This window comes from Eucyclogobius newberryi, unplaced genomic scaffold (genome assembly GCF_026437365.1).
Source record: "Eucyclogobius newberryi isolate DKJ021-1_F unplaced genomic scaffold, fEucNew1.0.hap1 SCAF_11, whole genome shotgun sequence".
Taxonomy (NCBI): domain Eukaryota; kingdom Metazoa; phylum Chordata; class Actinopteri; order Gobiiformes; family Gobiidae; genus Eucyclogobius; species Eucyclogobius newberryi.
The window spans coordinates 2257598-2278411 of NW_027315735.1; the positions used below are offsets into that span (position 1 = coordinate 2257598).

Consider the following 20814-nt stretch of genomic DNA (forward strand, 5'->3'; position numbering starts at 1 on the left):
TCTACTACAGTCTACTACAGTCTACTACAGTCTACTACAGTCTACTACAGTCTACTTCAGTCTACTACAGTCTACTACAGTCTACTACAGTCTACTTCAGTCTACTACAGTCTACTTCAGTCTACTACAGTCTACTTCAGTCTACTTCAGTCTACTACAGTCTACTACAGTCTACTACAGTCTACTACAGTCTACTTCAGTCTACTACAGTCTACTACAGTCTACTACAGTCTACTACAGTCTACTTCAGTCTACTACAGTCTACTTCAGTCTACTTCAGTCTACTACAGTCTACTACAGTCTACTACAGTCTACTACAGTCTACTTCAGTCTACTACAGTCTACTACAGTCTACTACAGTCTACTTCAGTCTACTACAGTCTACTTCAGTCTACTACAGTCTACTACAGTCTACTACAGTCTACTTCAGTCTACTACAGTCTACTTCAGTCTACTACAGTCTACTACAGTCTACTACAGTCTACTACAGTCTACTTCAGTCTACTACAGTCTACTTCAGTCTACTACAGTCTACTAAAGCACTCATACTTACCTTAAAGTTTTGAATTTTCGCAGTGGCAGCGAAAGCAGCATGTAGTTTCTCCGTGTGCCCGCCCCTTCTCCGTGTTCCCGCCCCTTCTCCGTGTTCCCGCCCCTTCTCTTTGTGCCCGCCCCTTCTCCGTGTTCCCGCCCCTTCTCCGTGTGCCCGCCCCTTCTCCGTGTTCCCGCCCCTTCTCCGTGAGTCCGCCCCTTCTCCGTGTTCCCGCCCCTTCTCCGTGTGCCCGCCCCTTCTCCTTGTGCCCGCCCCTTCTCCGTGTGCCCGCCCCTTCTCCTTGTGCCCGCCCCTTCTCCGTGTGCCCGCCCCTTCTCCGTGTTCCCGCCCCTTCTCCTTGTGCTCGCCCCAGTGTACTTAGCCCGTGCGCCCCTCTCTTCCAGGCTCCTTCCTCGCTCTCTCCTCGCTGTCTCCTCGCTGCTCCTCCCGGCTGAACATGGCTGCTAACAGGGCTCTCGTCTACGGCGGGAGAGGGGCTCTGGGCTCCCGTATCGTGCAGCATTTCAGATCCAAAGGCTGGGTAAGCGCGCCGGCTAAAGCTCCCTCATGCTAACACGCGTCTGCTGCTACATGCTAACAACAGCATGACACTATGCTAACAACAACATGACACTTTTCTCATACAAACTGCGGTGTATTTCATTGCAGTGGGTCGCCAGCATTGATATGGCAGCTAACGATGAAGCAGACGAGAATGTCATAGTGAAGATGTGTGAATCCTTTACGGAACAAGCTGGACAGGTAAGAGAAGTTGTCCAATTGCATATTTCTATTATTGATTTAACTTAACTAGTCTGCAAGTGTGAATGTATTTTAAATGAACAGCGCATGCGTATTACTTTTATGATCTATTATAAGGTTATCAAGGTCGTCTATGATTGTTATTACTTGTTCAGTGTTGCATGAGGACAAAGTGCGGTCTGTTTACAACTGTCAAATTCAAAAATCTGACGATTTAACGCACGATAGGGCTCTGGTTGTAAATAAACTTGCATGATTTAACATTGTGCTTATTCATTTTACTTTAAAGACATTAGAGCTGCAATTAACCATTGTTTTAATAGCCGACAAGTAAACATAAAAAAAATAATCAAAATATTGGTTGAAATATGAATAAGTGTTTTATTGATTTAAAAAAAAATCTGAAATATTATATCCTATTTGACATTTTTCTTTAATATTGTTATAAAAAAGTATTTTGACATGTGTTTTAAGAGTCTGTATAGTCCAGATAATTATCACCACTGTTTTAGTGGACTCGTCACGATTATTTCAATAGTAAGAACACATTTGTATTTATCAATTTTTAGTAATTAAACTAGGATCTAAAATGTATGCTCTTGATTTCAGTTGCAACATCTAGCTTAATTTCATAAATTTTATTAATTTTATTTACTATAGTTATTTAAATGTGTTAGTTTAGTAGTAGTGTGTGTGTGTTTAAAATGAAGATTAGAATCGGGATGCTTTGTCAAAAATAAATTAATCACAAATATGTGGAAATGATTAATTTAAACTAGTCTTTATGTTCTGATTTGTTTCAGTTTTACTTGGCAGAACAAGTGCTCTTGTACAGAATTTGTTTCACCACATAAAGGAGCTCTCTAAACATTATTGGCTGCTAGTGTTTACCTTGCCATGATGTCACACACATGTCTGTCTCCGGGCTTTTATTAAAAGTGATGCTATCTGTGTTGTTGTGAGCAGGTGACCACAGACGTGTCTCAGTTGCTGGGGGAACAGAAGGTAGATGCCATCATGTGTGTGGCTGGAGGCTGGGCAGGAGGAAACTGCTGCTCCAAAGGTCAGACTTTCAACATTATTCACTGTGGTCGTTATCTGTGGCATTTGGATCAAAAAGTTAATTTGTGTCATACAGAACGCACCAAAACCATGTCCAATTTGCTACAACAAGAACGTTCCATTAATATTTTGAATGTCTGTGTAATGCCTCATTCATGTTCCATTGTAGAAAAAGATTGAGTTGGTGTCATCTGGACTCGTTTTGACTCTCATCCAATAGTCATTCTCAAACTGCGAAACTCTCAATCTGGAGAACTCCAATATTGATCCTACTCTGAGTTGATGGTTTGAACCACATTAATTATAGCTGAAGAAGAGCTGAAGTATTTAGGAATAATTGTGATTTCATTTGGGTAGTTTACATTTACACCTCTGTACAGTAGAGGTCCAAACTACACAGTATAGATAATATTGTGAATGTTATTTTGAAGATGTGAAAATTTTGGAAAAATAATGAATGACAAATGCTGCAAAAGGATCATTTTACAGTCCTTTCACATTTGTTTAATACTTCAACCCCAATGCATATACATTTCTGTACAACTGACATATTGTGATACTGAAATATTGAGCCATTCATTTTTGTCAATATTTTATCATTTGTAGAGAATGTTGCCATTTTTAGGCAACATAGTATGCTTTTTCCCCCAGGTACTTATAATGAAAATGAAAATATAAACTTAACTTTTTTTATTTTTTTAAAACGTCATTATAAACTGCAATATTGATCTAAAATGGCTTAGTAATAGAAACAAGACCATCGACTTCCTGTTTAAAACTGCAGATCTAATAAGCTCCGCTTCTGACGTTTCACTGTAACAAGTAGCAGATTGTTATTTGTGTAACGCGGAGTCATTTTTCATATAATTGAAACTAAATACAGGGATGTGGGTGGGGATAGGGGAAAGGTGAAAACAGGAATTTTCTAAGCACTTGAGCCTCAATTGTAGGACAATGCAGGATTATTCAAACATGCAGGAATCAATCAAAAATAAAACTTTGAGTAAACTTTGTTCTTTAAACGCTCATTAACCTGTTACCATCCACCGGCGCGCATTTTCCAAATTAGAAAATTCTCTTACATCATCACTTTTATTTTCTTGGTCAATACCAGCATGTTATACATCATTTTAAAGTTTTTTTTCTCAACAAAACAAATATGTCATTGATTTACATTGAATAAGATAAGATAATCCTTTATTGTCCCACATGGGGAAATTCCATTGATGCAACGCAGGTAGATACAGAGATAGAATAATTTGCCCCAATAAGCAATTGCCAATAGTTTGTGAGAAAGTCTCAACTTTTACAAACGCATGTCCTGTTTGCTGTTTATGACGGACGAATCTGCGTTTATTCTGTAAATTCTTGTACTCAGTCTGTCCGTAAGGAACCATAGAAAAACAATATCCACTTGTATTTTTCCTGAAGTTATCCAATATCGAGGTATTGTCAAGTAAACAAAGTTTTCTTCCCTGAAAATATTCAGGATGAAGGCTCGTCCGGCGCATTAACTAATGACGTGTTTGACTTATAAGATGGTGTTTGGCATCCATCTTTTCTTCAGACTGTTACCTACAGAATGAGACCATCCAAAAAAAAATGCGCCGCTTCCGATGCACGAAAGTCCACTGTTTTCAATGAGACTGCGCGGGCCAACGGTGACGTAGTGGACTTTGATTGACATATTATTCTAGCCTATGAGTATAGCTTTCGAATGGTGGGTGGGACTTAGGGCTTCTTCACACAGAATTGTCTATATTCACGTGTGTAAAGCAGTCAAGAGCCTAGATTTTTCGGCAGGAGGCGACTAGATTTTACGCATCACATTTTCTGATTTTATTAGCCTTTTGGACGCGCATTTTGATATATATACATACATACATACAAACAAACAAACAAGTATGTCTTGCTCAGGACCATTACAAATTGACAATATTCAGGCGAGACTAAAAAGGATGTTTTGTTTATGTTTGGGCCTCTGTAGTGTAAGTTCTGAAGCCCTGACAGTGTTCATGTGCACATCTGCAGAAACTAGAAGGCCTAAGCTTTCTAATGATGCATCACACTTGCATGTGGGCTGTAAGATCCTCTTTTAATAAGCAATGCCATTTGGGTATGTCCAACCATTGTGCACAGGGCGAAATAGGTGGCTGGTAACAGGTTAAAGTGGCATTTGCATAATCTGTCCCCCCTTTTTTTTAATGCAATTCTTTCTTTAACCAATGCATTTTTTATATGGCACTATGTACAAATATTATTATTATTATTTTTTTTTTTTTTTTTTTTTTTTTTCCGTTTTGTTTCGTTGTTTGTTTTTTTGTTGCCAGATTTATACAAGAACTCTGACCTGATGTGGAAGCAGAGTGTGTGGACGTCCACCATCTCCAGCCACCTGGCCGCGCTGCATCTCAAACCAGGAGGACTGCTGACTCTGGCCGGAGCTAAAGCTGCTCTCTCAGGGACTGGAGGTTTGTGTTTACTCCACACATCACACCCACCACAACCGTCTCTTCACTTTCCCAATCACGAATTATTGGACACTACATTGCACGTATAGGTTTTTACCGTCTAAACTGCCGATTCGAATAATGAAAGCAATAGGATGCGCCGCAGGGGTTTGAATGAGGGCTGGCGATGGGAAGCGGCAAAGTGTCAATAAAATGGATCCCTGGAATAAAATAACAAAGGATAGAACCTTCAAATGCTGATGTGTTGTCCAGGAGCAGTCAGTTTGCAGACAGAGCTATATGAAATAAAAGATGGATAGTTTGTCTTTTAACAGTTCTAATATAGGTACCGTTTCCTCAGATAAACCTGTCAGGACAATGCAGTTCAGACACTTCTGTAAACTTGGACTAAAGTAGAGGAAATATACATGACACATGAATACATGAATGATAATGCAGAAATTGTTTTTTTAAATATTACTATATATCACAACACTACCAGCCCTGTTGTAACTCTCTTTATATGACAACAATTAAAGAAGCATTTTTAACTTTGTTTATTCATGTGTTTTATGAAATTGCACTGTCCCCTATCAAATAAACTAATCTAAATACCTTATTGGACATTCTTACAAGACACACCCTTTTCATATAATTGGCAACACATGCTCTCTTGTACTTTATTAATACACTTATCTGGCTATGGTTTAGAAAATGCAGTATTGTTAACTGTTTCATGTGTCATCAACTTTCCTTTGAGTGTGAAGCTAACTGGAGGCACTGCTCTGTCTGAAGCTGTTACTCAAGTTACGCTTCCACTCCACACTTCATGTCTATCGTTATTTGTGTATTCACCGTCTCGTGTTGGCTGTAACATTTCGTTGCTATGCATGCTTTGTCTGCGCTCCCTCACCTCTGAGATGAAAACCAGCCGTAGTGGGCATGCAAATTATATTCGGGCAGGGGATGTCAAACTCATTTTTATAGTATATCTTTGTGACAAACTCTTCATGTAGTGAATGAAATGAGTTTGTGTTCAGTCACATGAGTGTGTCACAGTCAGAGCTCACAGCAGCTTCACTCTGTCATGTTCAGACTTTATTACACTCTGACCTGTGTTTTACCTGTGGCTCCTGATCAGTCCAGGTTTGAACGGGTTTGGATGTTTTCCTCACAGAAGATTGTTTTCTTGCTGTTAGCTCCACATTAGCAGTGCTTATGTGCTCTAAACAGCTCTAACGTCCACAAACGGTCTCTTTTCTCCTTCTCCTTTCTTTCGTGCACGTGTTTCCCAAAACAACACGTCTCAGATCTCTGCTGAAGTCTAGTTTAGTGCATGTCTGAACTTCTCAGCACAGCAGCGCTGAGCAACGCAGGGTAGGGGCGACTGCTGCAAAGGTGTGTGGGACTCATAGTTGTATCAATTAAAAACACTATATATCTATCGGAAATTAATAAATATAAATTGGCAATCTTTTGCGGGCCTGATTAAAACATCTGGGGGGCCGCATGTTTGACACCCCTGTATTAGGGTAATTGAAATCTATATCACAGGCACATGCTGTATATGGTAGTATCTGGGTTAAACCAGCTCTATGTCTGGACTAGATGTAAACTATCTCACAAGCCCCAATTATTACGCAGTAAAGTCTGGGCATTGCAAACGTGCCAAAGTAGTTCTAGATTAATTGTAAACCATAACTGCAACAAGAACACTTTTCACAGTAAATTATGGTAAAACGACATACGTCATATGATCAGAACTATGGAACTATAAGCATTGTTCTACGTCCTGGCCTCACTCCACCTGCACCATGTGACCGGCTCAGGTTTAAATCAATGCAATCCCCGTCTCAGCAGTGGGCCTCAAAGCTCATTGGATGTAGCTCACAGAGCCGTGACTCAGCATTTATTTGGCCCCACCGCTCATCCGCACGGACAGGCACCGTTAACTAAAAGTGTGTGGGGCAGTGCTATCCATTGTTCTGGCCGCGCTGTAGTAGGCTCGCTGTGATACGACACGGCAGCGCTTTCAAACAAAGCAATTTACAAAAGAGGGTTTATAGGGTTCATCAAGTACAGCGAGAACGATCAAAATAAGGCAACTGTCAAAGCAGAAGTGATCATAACAGTGCTTGAAGTCATTAAAGGCCTGATATTGATCTCCTTATTGACTTTTAATTACAGTTTATCTGTCCTGTTGAAATGGAAAGGAAAAGTGGTCATTTCAGCCTCTTTGTGGACAGAAGAGAAGAGAACACAGTAGCTTTTTAATACAAAATAAAGCATCATATTAAGCTAGTTTAATTGCATTGTGCCTCATGAACAATTTTAACAAGATGACCTAAGACCTGCTCATCAAACTCGTCCTCCGTCCAACTTGGCACAGCTCGTACAATAATATATTTTTTTAATTAATATTTTTTTTTAGCGCTGAAGAAGAACTGAGGGATTTAAGAATAATTGTGATTTCCTTTTTAGTAGTTTTTAATTTGATTTATATACTTTGAAAAATAAACCTATACAGTAGAGGTCTAAAGTACAGAGTACGGAGAAGAAGGAAGATCTTATGTTATTCAGCCCCTTTTCAACACTGATATTTTAAAACACAATTAACAGTTGCTATAAAATAACATGCATAAATACATTGCAAATCGATCCCGTCCTTTCAACAACCTAATTTTCGTTTTATACTTGTGTTTCATGTCTTTATTAAATTCAGTTATTGTTCTTGATTCTTTGATTCCTAGACACTTTTGGACATATTTCTGTAGAATTGACACATCGTCTTGCTTTAACTAATGTGATTCTCCCCCCAAAATATTGAGCTATTCATTTTTGTCAATATTTAAAGTCCCTTGAAAAAACATCAATCTTTCGTTTATTTTCCAATGGTAATCTCCTTTTCTGCCAGTAGATGGAGAGCTAACACCAATCCTGATTAGGGGTAGAAAGTCATGTGTGGTTCAGTTTTCAATACATGCATTTTTTAAAGTTTGAAAAGATGAGATGCCAAAGCAGAAATGTTTAAATGCATTTTTAAAGGGAAAATGGCAAATAATGCATAATGTGTGTCCTTTTAAACCTGAGTGTTTGGCCATGAAACTGGACAGCTCATACTTATATGTTGTAAATGATGTTAGATGAGGATCTGGTCCATGTCAGTCAAGATCGGTCTAAAAATACCCCGTAATGCTGCTTTATGTGCTAATCCTTCCCATGTATTTGGATTTACGGCAACACGGCTTTCTAAGGACATATTTAGAGTTCACATCATGCAAAATCTAACATCTAATCATCGCAAACGTCTGTGCCATTTACGCTCACCAGTGTCGGAATGAACAGTGCTTTAAATCAACATTGTGGTGTATTGATTTTTGTATTGATTTTCACATTACCTCGCTCCACCTCCCAAAGTAGCCAATAACCACGAGCGCCATGCCCAAAAGAATAAAGTAATCAGTTAAGCAATTTCAATATCTTTGACTTGTAACAGCCTTTCAGTCCAAACCTTCTCAGTTTGTATAAATCCTGAATGTTTCACAAAACTAGGAGGAAAGGTCTCGTCACCACCCCTTGTTCCTATTGGCCGCTTGTTTGTTAGACGGTTTAGCGTGCCTGTCATGTGATCGGTTTAGGACGGGGCGGCGGATGATTGGAATTCTTCAGGAGCGTTTTATAAGAGCGGAGCAGTGGTTCCAGATGCGTAAGCTTGAGTTTAGGGCTAGTTATTATGGACCTTGGTGAATGACTTTTGTCTGGTCGATGAGGTGGCTTAACGGCTTAAAAGATTACACAATGGAAAAGTAGGTTACGGTTTCACACGAGTCGGGTTCAAAAGTCTGTCTCAACTTTGTACACACTCGTTAAACTCCAACCAAAAAAGGCAGTGTCTTTAGCAACATAAGAGGTGGACTAGACACCGAGGCAACTGGATTTGTTTAATGTTATTCATCATGGGTTTGGACTATAGTAATATGAAGTCTCACAATATAGAACCCAACCCTTTTTGTCCGTTTACATGCTCAAAATAAATGTGATTAGGCCTGAAACAAGCGAATCATCTAATTGCAACTAATCAATTTTTACAAATATTTGTCAACTCATTTTGTAAGAAAATAATCACGATCTGGACTAAGCACATACTTCAAAACATGTCATGTGCTGAGAGAAATGGTTTTATTCCTCAGGCAAAGCAAGAAAACGTTTTGATAATGACTATGTTCTAACATTGGTCCCTCATTAAGAACATACCTGGAGTAGCATTTAGCTTCATTCACGCTAGTGTGAGGAATCGTGTTTAGAAAATAACGGGCGTCCCTTCGAAAACGGACGTCTCTTTGATATTGGCGTCTCTTTGATAACTGACGTAGCTCTGACGTGGCTCTGAGAATCTTCTTGGTTTTTATTTCCTTAAATCCTTAAAACTCTGACATTCTGCCGTTTTTACCATGATCAGTACAGCTGTGTGCTGAGACCAGGAAGTAAACCGACAGTGTTTGAAACTGTTGAGTGGTGTTTTGAAACATAAAGAACAGAACTAGTTCATTTTACATGTATGTCATTTACCTAATTGCATTCTGAGCATCCTAAATATTCACCACCTTGAGTTTATGGCACTTTTCACAGGTCTTTGAGCCAGGAGTGAGTTTTGTGATTTTTTTTTTTTTGTCCAAATCTGCACGGGTTTGAACAATCAAAGGAATAAAACAAATGAAATAAACAGCCCGTGATTGGAAAGAGCGCATTAGGAAGTGACTCCCAATTTGTAATAAAGGTAGTTAATACCATTGTGTTTGTACTGGCTTCTTATCCTACTTCTTCCCTTATGTTTCTAGAGATTTTGTAAAAAATCACTTGAAATTCATAAAACTAGGAATTGAAATGTTCGACTTTTAAGAACCTGATTCACTCAAACGTTCTACCATGACGTTTCAGGAATGGTGGGTTATGGGATGGCCAAAGCTGCCGTCCATCAGCTGTGTCAGAGTCTGGCCGCTGGAAACAGTGGGATGCCGTCAGAAGCTACAGCGGTCGCAATTCTACCGTGAGTACGACATCAAAACAACATCAAAACAACATCAAAATGTCCTCAGGCCTCTTATGCTGCTAATGAACATCCGAGACAAAACTGTAAATCCTCTATATAAAGTTCGATATAGTGTCCTTTGCCAGGGAGAGAAGACGCTCACTAACGAATGAACACAATTGAGCACTTTTCATTTACATCTTTTTACAACTCAATTACAAAGGCAATCTAAATGAATGCCTAAGGGACCTTTAGCTATAGAATGTAATCATGAAAACAGTAAAAGTTTTATGTTTAGCGTGGGAGACGGTTTGCTTTACAACTTGTATTAAGTTTCAATTTTCTAATCTCTCTTGGTTCAAATCCATTCAAAATTGTCTGTATTTTTGTTGTATTTGTAATGCCACAGTGGCTCCTTTTTACATGCTAAAATCTGATTCTTATTTTAATTGATTTGAGTCGGACAGTGCATGTTAATGGACATGACACAACATGAGTGTGTAAACACCCCCAACAAAAGTAAAGTGCCCCAACAACAGAACAAATACATTTTATATTTACAAAAAATACATAACACAATCCACAATTGTTGCACAGTCCTCACATTTCATGATTCACATTATTGCACAACCCATTCATATACCGGTGCACTTGGTTTGACCAGAGCCAATTCTTTGTTTGAGCTTTGAAAGATTTGTAAGTTGGACATTCTCATCGTGTTGACAGAAGACTAGTCCAGAGTCCCACCTCGGACAGACCACACAGTCTGACCACAGGTGGTGCGTCTGTGGGGGTCACAGGTCAACTCTGATGGTGTCTTTTCTGAAATGTCTTAGGATTTAATAAACTCCTTCTGGTGCAGGGGAGTTTAAAACCTGTCAATGCTTTTTTATGAACATGACAGTGATGGTCTTTTAATAATAATAATAATAATAATAATAATAATAATAATAATAATAATAATAATAATAATAATAATAATAATAATAATAATAATAATAACTTTTATTTATATAGCGCTTTTCAGTGACCCAAAGACGCTGAACATAATAAAAAAGGGGGGGGTATTTACAGACAGGGGGGGACAACACGTACAGAACACATTAATATACAGATAAAATGAAGAAGACAGAAGAAGTAGAGAGAAAAAGATGGGGATGTAACAGGGGGTAGAAGAGTAGGCAATGGGGTAGAGGAGGCTAGGGGTAGGGGAGGTCATAGGCTTGGGTGAAGAGGTATGTTTTTAGGCAGGATTTGAATGTTGTGAGTGAGGGAGAGTGGCGGACAGGTTGGGGGAGGGAGTTCCAGAGTCGGGGTGCTGTTCGGGAGAATGCTCTGTCGCCAAAAGTTTTGAGTCGGGATGTTGGTGCAGTCAGGGTGAGAGAGGAGGAGGATCGGAGAGCTCGGGTGGGGCGGTGGGGGATGAGGAGGTCAGACAGGTAGGGGGGGGCAAGGTGGTGAAGAGCTTTGAAGGTGAGGAGGAGTATTTTAAAGTTTATGCGCTGCTTGATGGGGAGCCAGTGGAGAGAGCGGAGAACGCTTTGTAAAGAGTTTCAAGGGGTTTAAATGACTAACTGGGTCAATATAAGGAATGATCATGGAATAAAAATAAGTTTCCGCTGCACTCGTGGTTCATTTCTTTGATCATCTAAATGACACTGCAGTATCTGTTGTGAGTCATCAAAGCCATGAGCAGAAATAATGCTTTGCTTTTTGCAAACTTAAGAAATGTGTCAAATTGATAGATTTTAAGTGCGCATATAACAGCCACGGCCTATTTACCACTACTATTTACTTCAAAACTTCAGTCAAAACTGGAATATTTGGCTCACATACTGTAAAAGAAATCCAAGAGTCATATACCATAACATTTTTTTTTAGCAATGTTATGGTATATGACTAGCAATAGAGAAACCATAATTAAAGCAGATACTGTGCTCTTATTTACAAGCTTTACACAGAAATCTGAGCATAATATACAAAGTTAAGGTGGAAAGTCACATATGTCTCGTTATGGATGAACCCTTCATTAATAAATCTCCTGGTCCCACTGAGCATAAAACCACCATTAGTTTAATGCTTGATAGTATTTTTTTTATTGTTGTTTAAGTACATATAGTGACTGATGGGCGAAGGACTGACCCGGCTGACATTGAAAAGAATAACCTTCAATTTGTGCTCCAGCCAAGGAGAAAAATACTTTTGACTGATAAAAGTTGACAATTTTCCTGCATTAGTGTATCTCCTGTAGAAATGATGAGCTGTTTTTCATTTTAAATCGTTTTTTCTTGTTAAATTGTTGCTGGGTTGTTTCTGCTCTGTCACGGTGAGAAGCTGCTTCTGTGGGAGTGTCTGGGTGCTGGCCTCTGTTTGGTCGTGCTCAGTGTTTACCCCCATCACAGCTCTCGGGCCCCGTCACATCTGGTTAGCATTAGCCCCATGACTTGCATTTTCTGCTCCAGCCTCTGCCTCCAACAGCCTCATGGACCAACACTGTTTCTTACATAGATTCCATTTGTTAAAGCGTTTTTTGATTTCCTCTCTAATGGCATGGGTGGGACATGTTGAAAAATGGATCATAAATAGTGCTGCCAGATCAGATTAATCAGACTTTTGAAATCTGATTATTCTAGACTTTATACGTAAGATAAAAAAAAAAAAAAAAATTCCAAATCTATATATCTCTATCCATACATCTAGATGGATATATAATGAGTCTTCTTTTTTGAATGTCTTCTTTTGTCTGGTCTTTTTGTTATATTTGAAAATGTTTAAAAAATAAAATCTGTTCAAATCAAGAAAAATACTTTATTTGTTGTTTAATGCGTACAGTTCATATTTTAAGCAGCTTTCTATGTCCAGTGTAGTTTATAACAATAATACAATGGTACAAAGTGTGATTTTGTGATGCCAATGTGTAGTACAGTGTGTTTAAAGGTGATTGAAGTACACATGTAGTACACATGTAGCACACATGTAGTGTAGTACACGTGTAGTACACATGTAGTGTAGTACACGTGTAGTACACATGTAGTGTAGTACACGTGTAGTACACATGTAGTGTAGTACACGTGTAGTACACATGTAGTGTAGTACACGTGTAGTACACATGTAGTGTAGTACACGTGTAGTACACATGTAGTGTAGTACACGTGTAGTACACATGTAGTGTAGTACACGTGTAGTACACATGTAGTGTAGTACACGTGTAGTACACATGTAGTGTAGTACACGTGTAGTACACATGTAGTGTAGTACACGTGTAGTACACATGTAGTGTAGTACACGTGTAGTACACATGTAGTGTAGTACACGTGTAGTACACGTGTAGTACACATGTAGTGTAGTACACGTGTAGTGTAGTACACGTGTAGTGTAGTACACGTGTAGTGTAGTACACGTGTAGTGTAGTACACGTGTAGTGTAGTACACGTGTAGTGTAGTACACGTGTAGTACACGTGTAGTGTAGTACACGTGTAGTACACGTGTAGTGTAGTACACGTGTAGTACACGTGTAGTGTAGTACACGTGTAGTACACGTGTAGTGTAGTACACGTGTAGTACACGTGTAGTGTAGTACACGTGTAGTACACGTGTAGTGTAGTACACGTGTAGTACACGTGTAGTGTAGTACACGTGTAGTACACGTGTAGTGTAGTACACGTGTAGTACACGTGTAGTGTAGTACACGTGTAGTACACGTGTAGTGTAGTACACGTGTAGTACACGTGTAGTGTAGTACACGTGTAGTGTAGTACACGTGTAGTGTAGTACACGTGTAGTACACGTGTAGTGTAGTACACGTGTAGTACACGTGTAGTGTAGTACACGTGTAGTACACGTGTAGTGTAGTACACGTGTAGTACACGTGTAGTGTAGTACACGTGTAGTACACGTGTAGTGTAGTACACGTGTAGTACACGTGTAGTGTAGTACACGTGTAGTACACGTGTAGTGTAGTACACGTGTAGTGTAGTACACGTGTAGTGTAGTACACGTGTAGTGTAGTACACGTGTAGTGTAGTACACGTGTAGTACACGTGTAGTGTAGTACACGTGTAGTACACGTGTAGTGTAGTACACGTGTAGTACACGTGTAGTGTAGTACACGTGTAGTACACGTGTAGTGAAGTACACGTGTAGTACACGTGTAGTGAAGTACACGTGTAGTACACGTGTAGTGAAGTACACGTGTAGTACACGTGTAGTGAAGTACACGTGTAGTACACGTGTAGTGTAGTACACGTGTAGTGTACTACACGTGTAGTGTAGTACACGTGTAGTACACGTGTAGTGTAGTACACGTGTAGTGTAGTACACGTGTAGTGTAGTACACGTGTAGTACACGTGTAGTGTAGTACACGTGTAGTACACGTGTAGTGTAGTACACGTGTAGTACACGTGTAGTGTAGTACACGTGTAGTACACGTGTAGTGTAGTACACGTGTAGTACACGTGTAGTACACGTGTAGTACACGTGTAGTACACGTGTAGTGTAGTACACGTGTAGTACACGTGTAGTGTAGTACACGTGTAGTGTAGTACACGTGTAGTGTAGTACACGTGTAGTACACGTGTAGTGTAGTACACGTGTAGTGTAGTACACGTGTAGTGTAGTACACGTGTAGTGTAGTACACGTGTAGTGTAGTACACGTGTAGTGTAGTACACGTGTAGTGTAGTACACGTGTAGTGTAGTACACGTGTAGTGTAGTACACGTGTAGTGTAGTACACGTGTAGTGTAGTACACGTGTAGTGTAGTACACGTGTAGTGTAGTACACGTGTAGTGTAGTACACGTGTAGTGTAGTACACGTGTAGTGTAGTACACGTGTAGTGTAGTACACGTGTAGTGTAGTACACGTGTAGTGTAGTACACGTGTAGTGTAGTACACGTGTAGTGTAGTACACGTGTAGTGTAGTACACGTGTAGTGTAGTACACGTGTAGTGTAGTACACGTGTAGTACACGTGTAGTGTAGTGTAGTACACGTGTAGTACACGTGTAGTGTAGTGTAGTACACGTGTAGTACACGTGTAGTGTAGTGTAGTACACGTGTAGTACACGTGTAGTGTAGTGTAGTACACGTGTAGTACACGTGTCGTGTAGTACACGTGTCGTGTAGTACACGTGTCGTGTAGTACACGTGTCGTGTAGTACACGTGTCGTGTAGTACACGTGTCGTGTAGTACACGTGTCGTGTAGTACACGTGTCGTGTAGTACACGTGTCGTACACGTGTCGTACACGTGTACATGCAGTTCCGTGGTAAAGGCAGAAGTGCCGGTGAGATGAGTCTGTATTGTTCAGCTGCACAAAGGCGTCTGCAGCGTTGCATGTGTTCTCTCCTCGGCTCTGATTGTCATCGTGACTGGGTTTGGCAGGGTTACCTTGGATACGCCGATGAACAGGAAGTTCATGCCCAAGGCCGACGTCAGCTCGTGGACGCCGCTGGAGTACATCGCAGAGTAAGTCTCATGAACTGGGAAATGTGTAGAGTCTGTTTTCCCCTTTTTGATTCTATTAACGTCACTGGCATTTATAAAAGCGCTGTTTGTTTCAGTCTTTCAAATCATGTATGAGAGATTAGAGGTTCTGAGACGCAGACTTTAGTCACTGAATCGAGTAATCTGTTTTATTCAACATTGTATTAGTCGACTAATCATTTTATCTATATTATAAGAACTTACTTGGACAACAGTTACACTTTATATAAAAACTGCAAGGTCATAAGCCTTAATAAAGCGTAATCAAGATTCATAATGAACAAATGGTTATGAATGATAGTAATTAAGAATGATTCAGGCTTAGTAACCACTTAATTAATACAATAATTCCTTAATTGAGTAGTTACTGAGCCTGAATCATTCTTAATAAACTCTTATTTTGAATTAAGTCTTTGTTCCTGCTTTATTAAAGGAGCCATTTACAAAGTCAACTTTAAAGACAGTTTAACCTTGTAACAAGAGTGTTTCTTCATCATTACCTCTAATATAAATGTTGTGATTCCTGCATGTTTAATTGTATTGTCCTGCATTAATCTAAAACGATCAGTTCTACAGTTTTGAACAGGAAATCAATAAACCTGTTTCATTTACAAAGCCATTTTACATCAATCTTGCAGTTAACAATGAACAAAATGTAGAATAATGATCTACTTATGCTTTAAGATGCAATAAATAAATTCAGACCATTTTCTGAAGTTTTAGTACCATGTGTAAGCGAGCTCAAGATCTCAGATCAAATTGATTCAAGATAGTGAAAAATGACATTACATTTGGGAAAAACAAAAGTGAGGTAAGTTCAAGTGCTGGTGAGTTACATCTCTCGAGAAGCTGTAGTGGCAAAAAGCTACAATGACGATCAAAAATACAAAATTCATATCAAATGTGAACTGCAAAATGTCCCACCTCAGTATCTGTAAATTGACATGATAAATAATGACAAACGATGATGATGATAAACCTCATTTCCGCTCCTCTGTGTTCCAGACTGTTCTTCACCTGGGCCACGGGGGTGGACCGTCCCGCTTCAGGCAGCCTCATGGAGCTGGTGACCACGGCAGGACAGACCCAGGCGGCGCCGGCGAAGTAGAGTCAGGGAGAGAGAGTGTGGTGCGGCGGTAAGAACAGCTCCACAGCACCATCTAGCTGTGGCAGAGGCTCGTAACACTGTCGTACGAGACGAGCAGGATTTATTCGCTGGCACATTGTCGTCATGATGGAAATTGTATTGTTTTAACCGCACGTCTTGTTCGGTGCGATTGGGGATGTCAAGATTATTCAGGTCACAATATAATCCTGAGAACATAAAAAGGATAATCGTGACAATTGTAGGAAACGTCAGCTCTTTCTATTGTCCAAAAAAAGCAAAACTATGTGTAAAGTAATTTTTAATCAGGCTCTTTATGTGCTAATATCATTACTTTTTCATTCATAAAGTTAGATTTCTTAAAGCTTTTCTCACGATTATTGTAGCGTTAAATATCATGACATCCCTCGTTACAATCAGATGTGTTGGATGAAGTCTTATTTTTGAACATTTTCAGTTTTTCTTATTTGGATTTATACATAATTTAAAAATATCTACTATGAGTCAAATTAAAATCTGGTTACTAATCAAGATCCATTGATAATATTGTAGCAACTGTGGTTAAATGTCTAATTTCACAGTATTATACTGTTAATCCATCTGTTAAAGGTGCACCATGTGGATCGTCTCCATGGAGATCGGACTCTTTTGCCTAGACTTTTCCACAGAATGGATTTAGACACAAGATTCATTTACAGATATTTTCATGGCTAAAGAAAAGCTGGTCTCCCGCTTCAGAAAAGTGACATAGTGCACCTTTAACTCAGACCATCTGTTCAGAAGTTCAGTGGTTCTAGTCTCTTAGGCAAAGCTTTATTTACATTGCAGGGTGGGTTGCATTGCAGTGAGTGAACCAAATGTTGCTAATGTTGACTTTTGACCCAGTCTGTGTGTCACCTGCTGCAGGATGAACACGTTTGACCCAGTCTGTGTGTCACCTGCAGCAGGATGAGCACGTTTGACCCAGTCTGTGTGTCACCTGCAGCAGGATGAACACGTTTGACCCAGTCTGTGTGTCACCTGCAGCAGGATGAGCACGTTTGACCCAGTCTGTGTGTCACCTGCAGCAGGATGAGCACGTTTGACCCAGTCTGTGTGTCACCTGCTGCAGGATGAACACGTTTGACCCAGTCTGTGTGTCACCTGCTGCAGGATGAACACGTTTGACCCAGTCTGTGTGTCACCTGCAGCAGGATGAGCACGTTTGACCCAGTCTGTGTGTCACCTGCTGCAGGATGAGCACGTTTGACCCAGTCTGTGTGTCACCTGCTGCAGGATGAACACGTTTGACCCAGTCTGTGTGTCACCTGCAGCAGGATGAGCACGTTTGACCCAGTCTGTGTGTCACCTGCAGCAGGATGAGCACGTTTGACCCAGTCTGTGTGTCACCTGCTGCAGGATGAACACGTTTGACCCAGTCTGTGTGTCACCTGCTGCAGGATGAGCACGTTTGACCCAGTCTGTGTGTCACCTGCAGCAGGATGAGCACGTTTGACCCAGTCTGTGTGTCACCTGCTGCAGGATGAACACGTTTGACCCAGTCTGTGTGTCACCTGCTGCAGGATGAACACGTTTGACCCAGTCTGTGTGTCACCTGCAGCAGGATGAGCACGTTTGACCCAGTCTGTGTGTCACCTGCAGCAGGATGAGCACGTTTGACCCAGTCTGTGTGTCACCTGCTGCAGGATGAACACGTTTGACCCAGTCTGTGTGTCACGTGCAGCAGGATGAGCACGTTTGACCCAGTCTGTGTGTCACCTGCAGCAGGATGAACACGTTTGACCCAGTCTGCATCACGTGCAGCAGGATGAACACGTTTGACCCAGTCTGTGTGTCACCTGCTGCAGGATGAACACGTTTGACCCAGTCTGTGTGTCACCTGCTGCAGGATGAACACGTTTGACCCAGTCTGTGTGTCACCTGCAGCAGGATGAGCACGTTTGACCCAGTCTGTGTGTCACCTGCAGCAGGATGAACACGTTTGACCCAGTCTGTGTGTCACCTGCAGCAGGATGAGCACGTTTGACCCAGTCTGTGTGTCACCTGCTGCAGGATGAACACGTTTGACCCAGTCTGTGTGTCACCTGCAGCAGGATGAGCACGTTTGACCCAGTCTGTGTGTCACCTGCTGCAGGATGAACACGTTTGACCCAGTCTGTGTGTCACCTGCAGCAGGATGAGCACGTTTGACCCAGTCTGTGTGTCACCTGCTGCAGGATGAACACGTTTGACCCAGTCTGTGTGTCACCTGCAGCAGGATGAGCACGTTTGACCCAGTCTGTGTGTCACCTGCAGCAGGATGAGCACGTTTGACCCAGTCTGTGTGTCACCTGCTGCAGGATGAACACGTTTGACCCAGTCTGTGTGTCACCTGCTGCAGGATGAACACGTTTGACCCAGTCTGTGTGTCACCTGCTGCAGGATGAGCACGTTTGACCCAGTCTGTGTGTCACCTGCAGCAGGATGAACACGTTTGACCCAGTCTGTGTGTCACCTGCTGCAGGATGAACACGTTTGACCCAGTCTGTGTGTCACCTCCTGCAGGATGAGCACGTTTGACCCAGTCTGTGTGTCACCTGCTGCAGGATGAACACGTTTGACCCAGTCTGTGTGTCACGTGCAGCAGGATGAACATGTTTGACCCAGTCTGTGTGTCACCTGCTGCAGGATGAACACGTTTGACCCAGTCTGCATCACGTGCAGCAGGATGAACACGTTTGACCCAGTCTGTGTGTCACCTGCTGCAGGATGAACACGTTTGACCCAGTCTGTGTGTCACCTGCAGCAGGATGAACACGTTTGACCCAGTCTGTGTGTCACCTGCTGCAGGATGAACACGTTTGACCCAGTCTGTGTCACCTGCAGCAGGATGAGCACGTTTGACCCAGTCTGTGTGTCACCTGCTGCAGGATGAACACGTTTGACCCAGTCTGTGTGTCACCTGCTGCAGGATGAACACGTTTGACCCAGTCTGTGTGTCACCTGCAGCAGGATGAGCACGTTTGACCCAGTCTGTGTGTCACCTGCAGCAGGATGAGCACGTTTGACCCAGTCTGTGTGTCACCTGCTGCAGGATGAACACGTTTGACCCAGTCTGTGTGTCACCTGCAGCAGGATGAGCACGTTTGACCCAGTCTGTGTGTCACCTGCAGCAGGATGAGCACGTTTGACCCAGTCTGTGTGTCACCTGCTGCAGGATGAACACGTTTGACCCAGTCTGTGTGTCACCTGCTGCAGGATGAGCACGTTTGACCCAGTCTGTGTGTCACCTGCAGCAGGATGAGCACGTTTGACCCAGTCTGTGTGTCACCTGCAGCAGGATGAGCACGTTTGACCCAGTCTGTGTGTCACCTGCTGCAGGATGAACACGTTTGACCCAGTCTGTGTGTCACCTGCTGCAGGATGAGCACGTTTGACCCAGTCTGTGTGTCACCTGCAGCAGGATGAGCACGTTTGACCCAGTCTGTGTGTCACCTGCTGCAGGATGAACACGTTTGACCCAGTCTGTGTGTCACCTGCTGCAGGATGAACACGTTTGACCCAGTCTGTGTGTCACCTGCAGCAGGATGAGCACGTTTGACCCAGTCTGTGTGTCACCTGCAGCAGGATGAGCACGTTTGACCCAGTCTGTGTGTCACCTGCTGCAGGATGAACACGTTTGACCCAGTCTGTGTGTCACGTGCAGCAGGATGAGCACGTTTGACCCAGTCTGTGTGTCACCTGCAGCAGGATGAACACGTTTGACCCAGTCTGCATCACGTGCAGCAGGATGAACACGTTTGACCCAGTCTGTGTGTCACCTGCTGCAGGATGAACACGTTTGACCCAGTCTGTGTGTCACCTGCTGCAGGATGAACACGTTTGACCCAGTCTGTGTGTCACCTGCAGCAGGATGAGCACGTTTGACCCAGTCTGTGTGTCACCTGCAGCAGGATGAACACGTTTGACCCAGTCTGTGTGTCACCTGCAGCAGGATGAGCACGTTTGACCCAGTCTGTGTGTCACCTGCTGCAGGATGAACACGTTTGACCCAGTCTGTGTGTCACCTGCAGCAGGATGAGCACGTTTGACCCAGTCTGTGTGTCACCTGCTGCAGGATGAACACGTTTGACCCAGTCTGTGTGTCACCTGCAGCAGGATGAGCACGTTTGACCCAGTCTGTGTGTCACCTGCTGCAGGATGAACACGTTTGACCCAGTCTGTGTGTCACCTGCAGCAGGATGAGCACGTTTGACCCAGTCTGTGTGTCACCTGCAGCAGGATGAGCACGTTTGACCCAGTCTGTGTGTCACCTGCTGCAGGATGAACACGTTTGACCCAGTCTGTGTGTCACCTGCTGCAGGATGAACACGTTTGACCCAGTCTGTGTGTCACCTGCTGCAGGATGAG

At 42.1% G+C, this 20814-nt stretch overlaps 1 protein-coding gene across 1 annotated transcript; it reads left to right on the forward strand.

The window, feature by feature from the left end:
* Positions 1-925: 925 nt before the first annotated feature.
* On the forward strand, positions 926-16649 carry qdpra (quinoid dihydropteridine reductase a). The gene is made up of 7 exons (XM_072434800.1): positions 926-1073; positions 1202-1294; positions 2261-2357; positions 4687-4827; positions 9745-9853; positions 15219-15302; positions 16326-16649. The coding sequence occupies exons 1-7, from the start codon at positions 990-992 to the stop codon at positions 16426-16428; spliced, it is 711 nt and encodes a 236-aa protein (XP_072290901.1). The 5' UTR covers positions 926-989; the 3' UTR covers positions 16429-16649.
* Positions 16650-20814: the final 4165 nt, after the last annotated feature.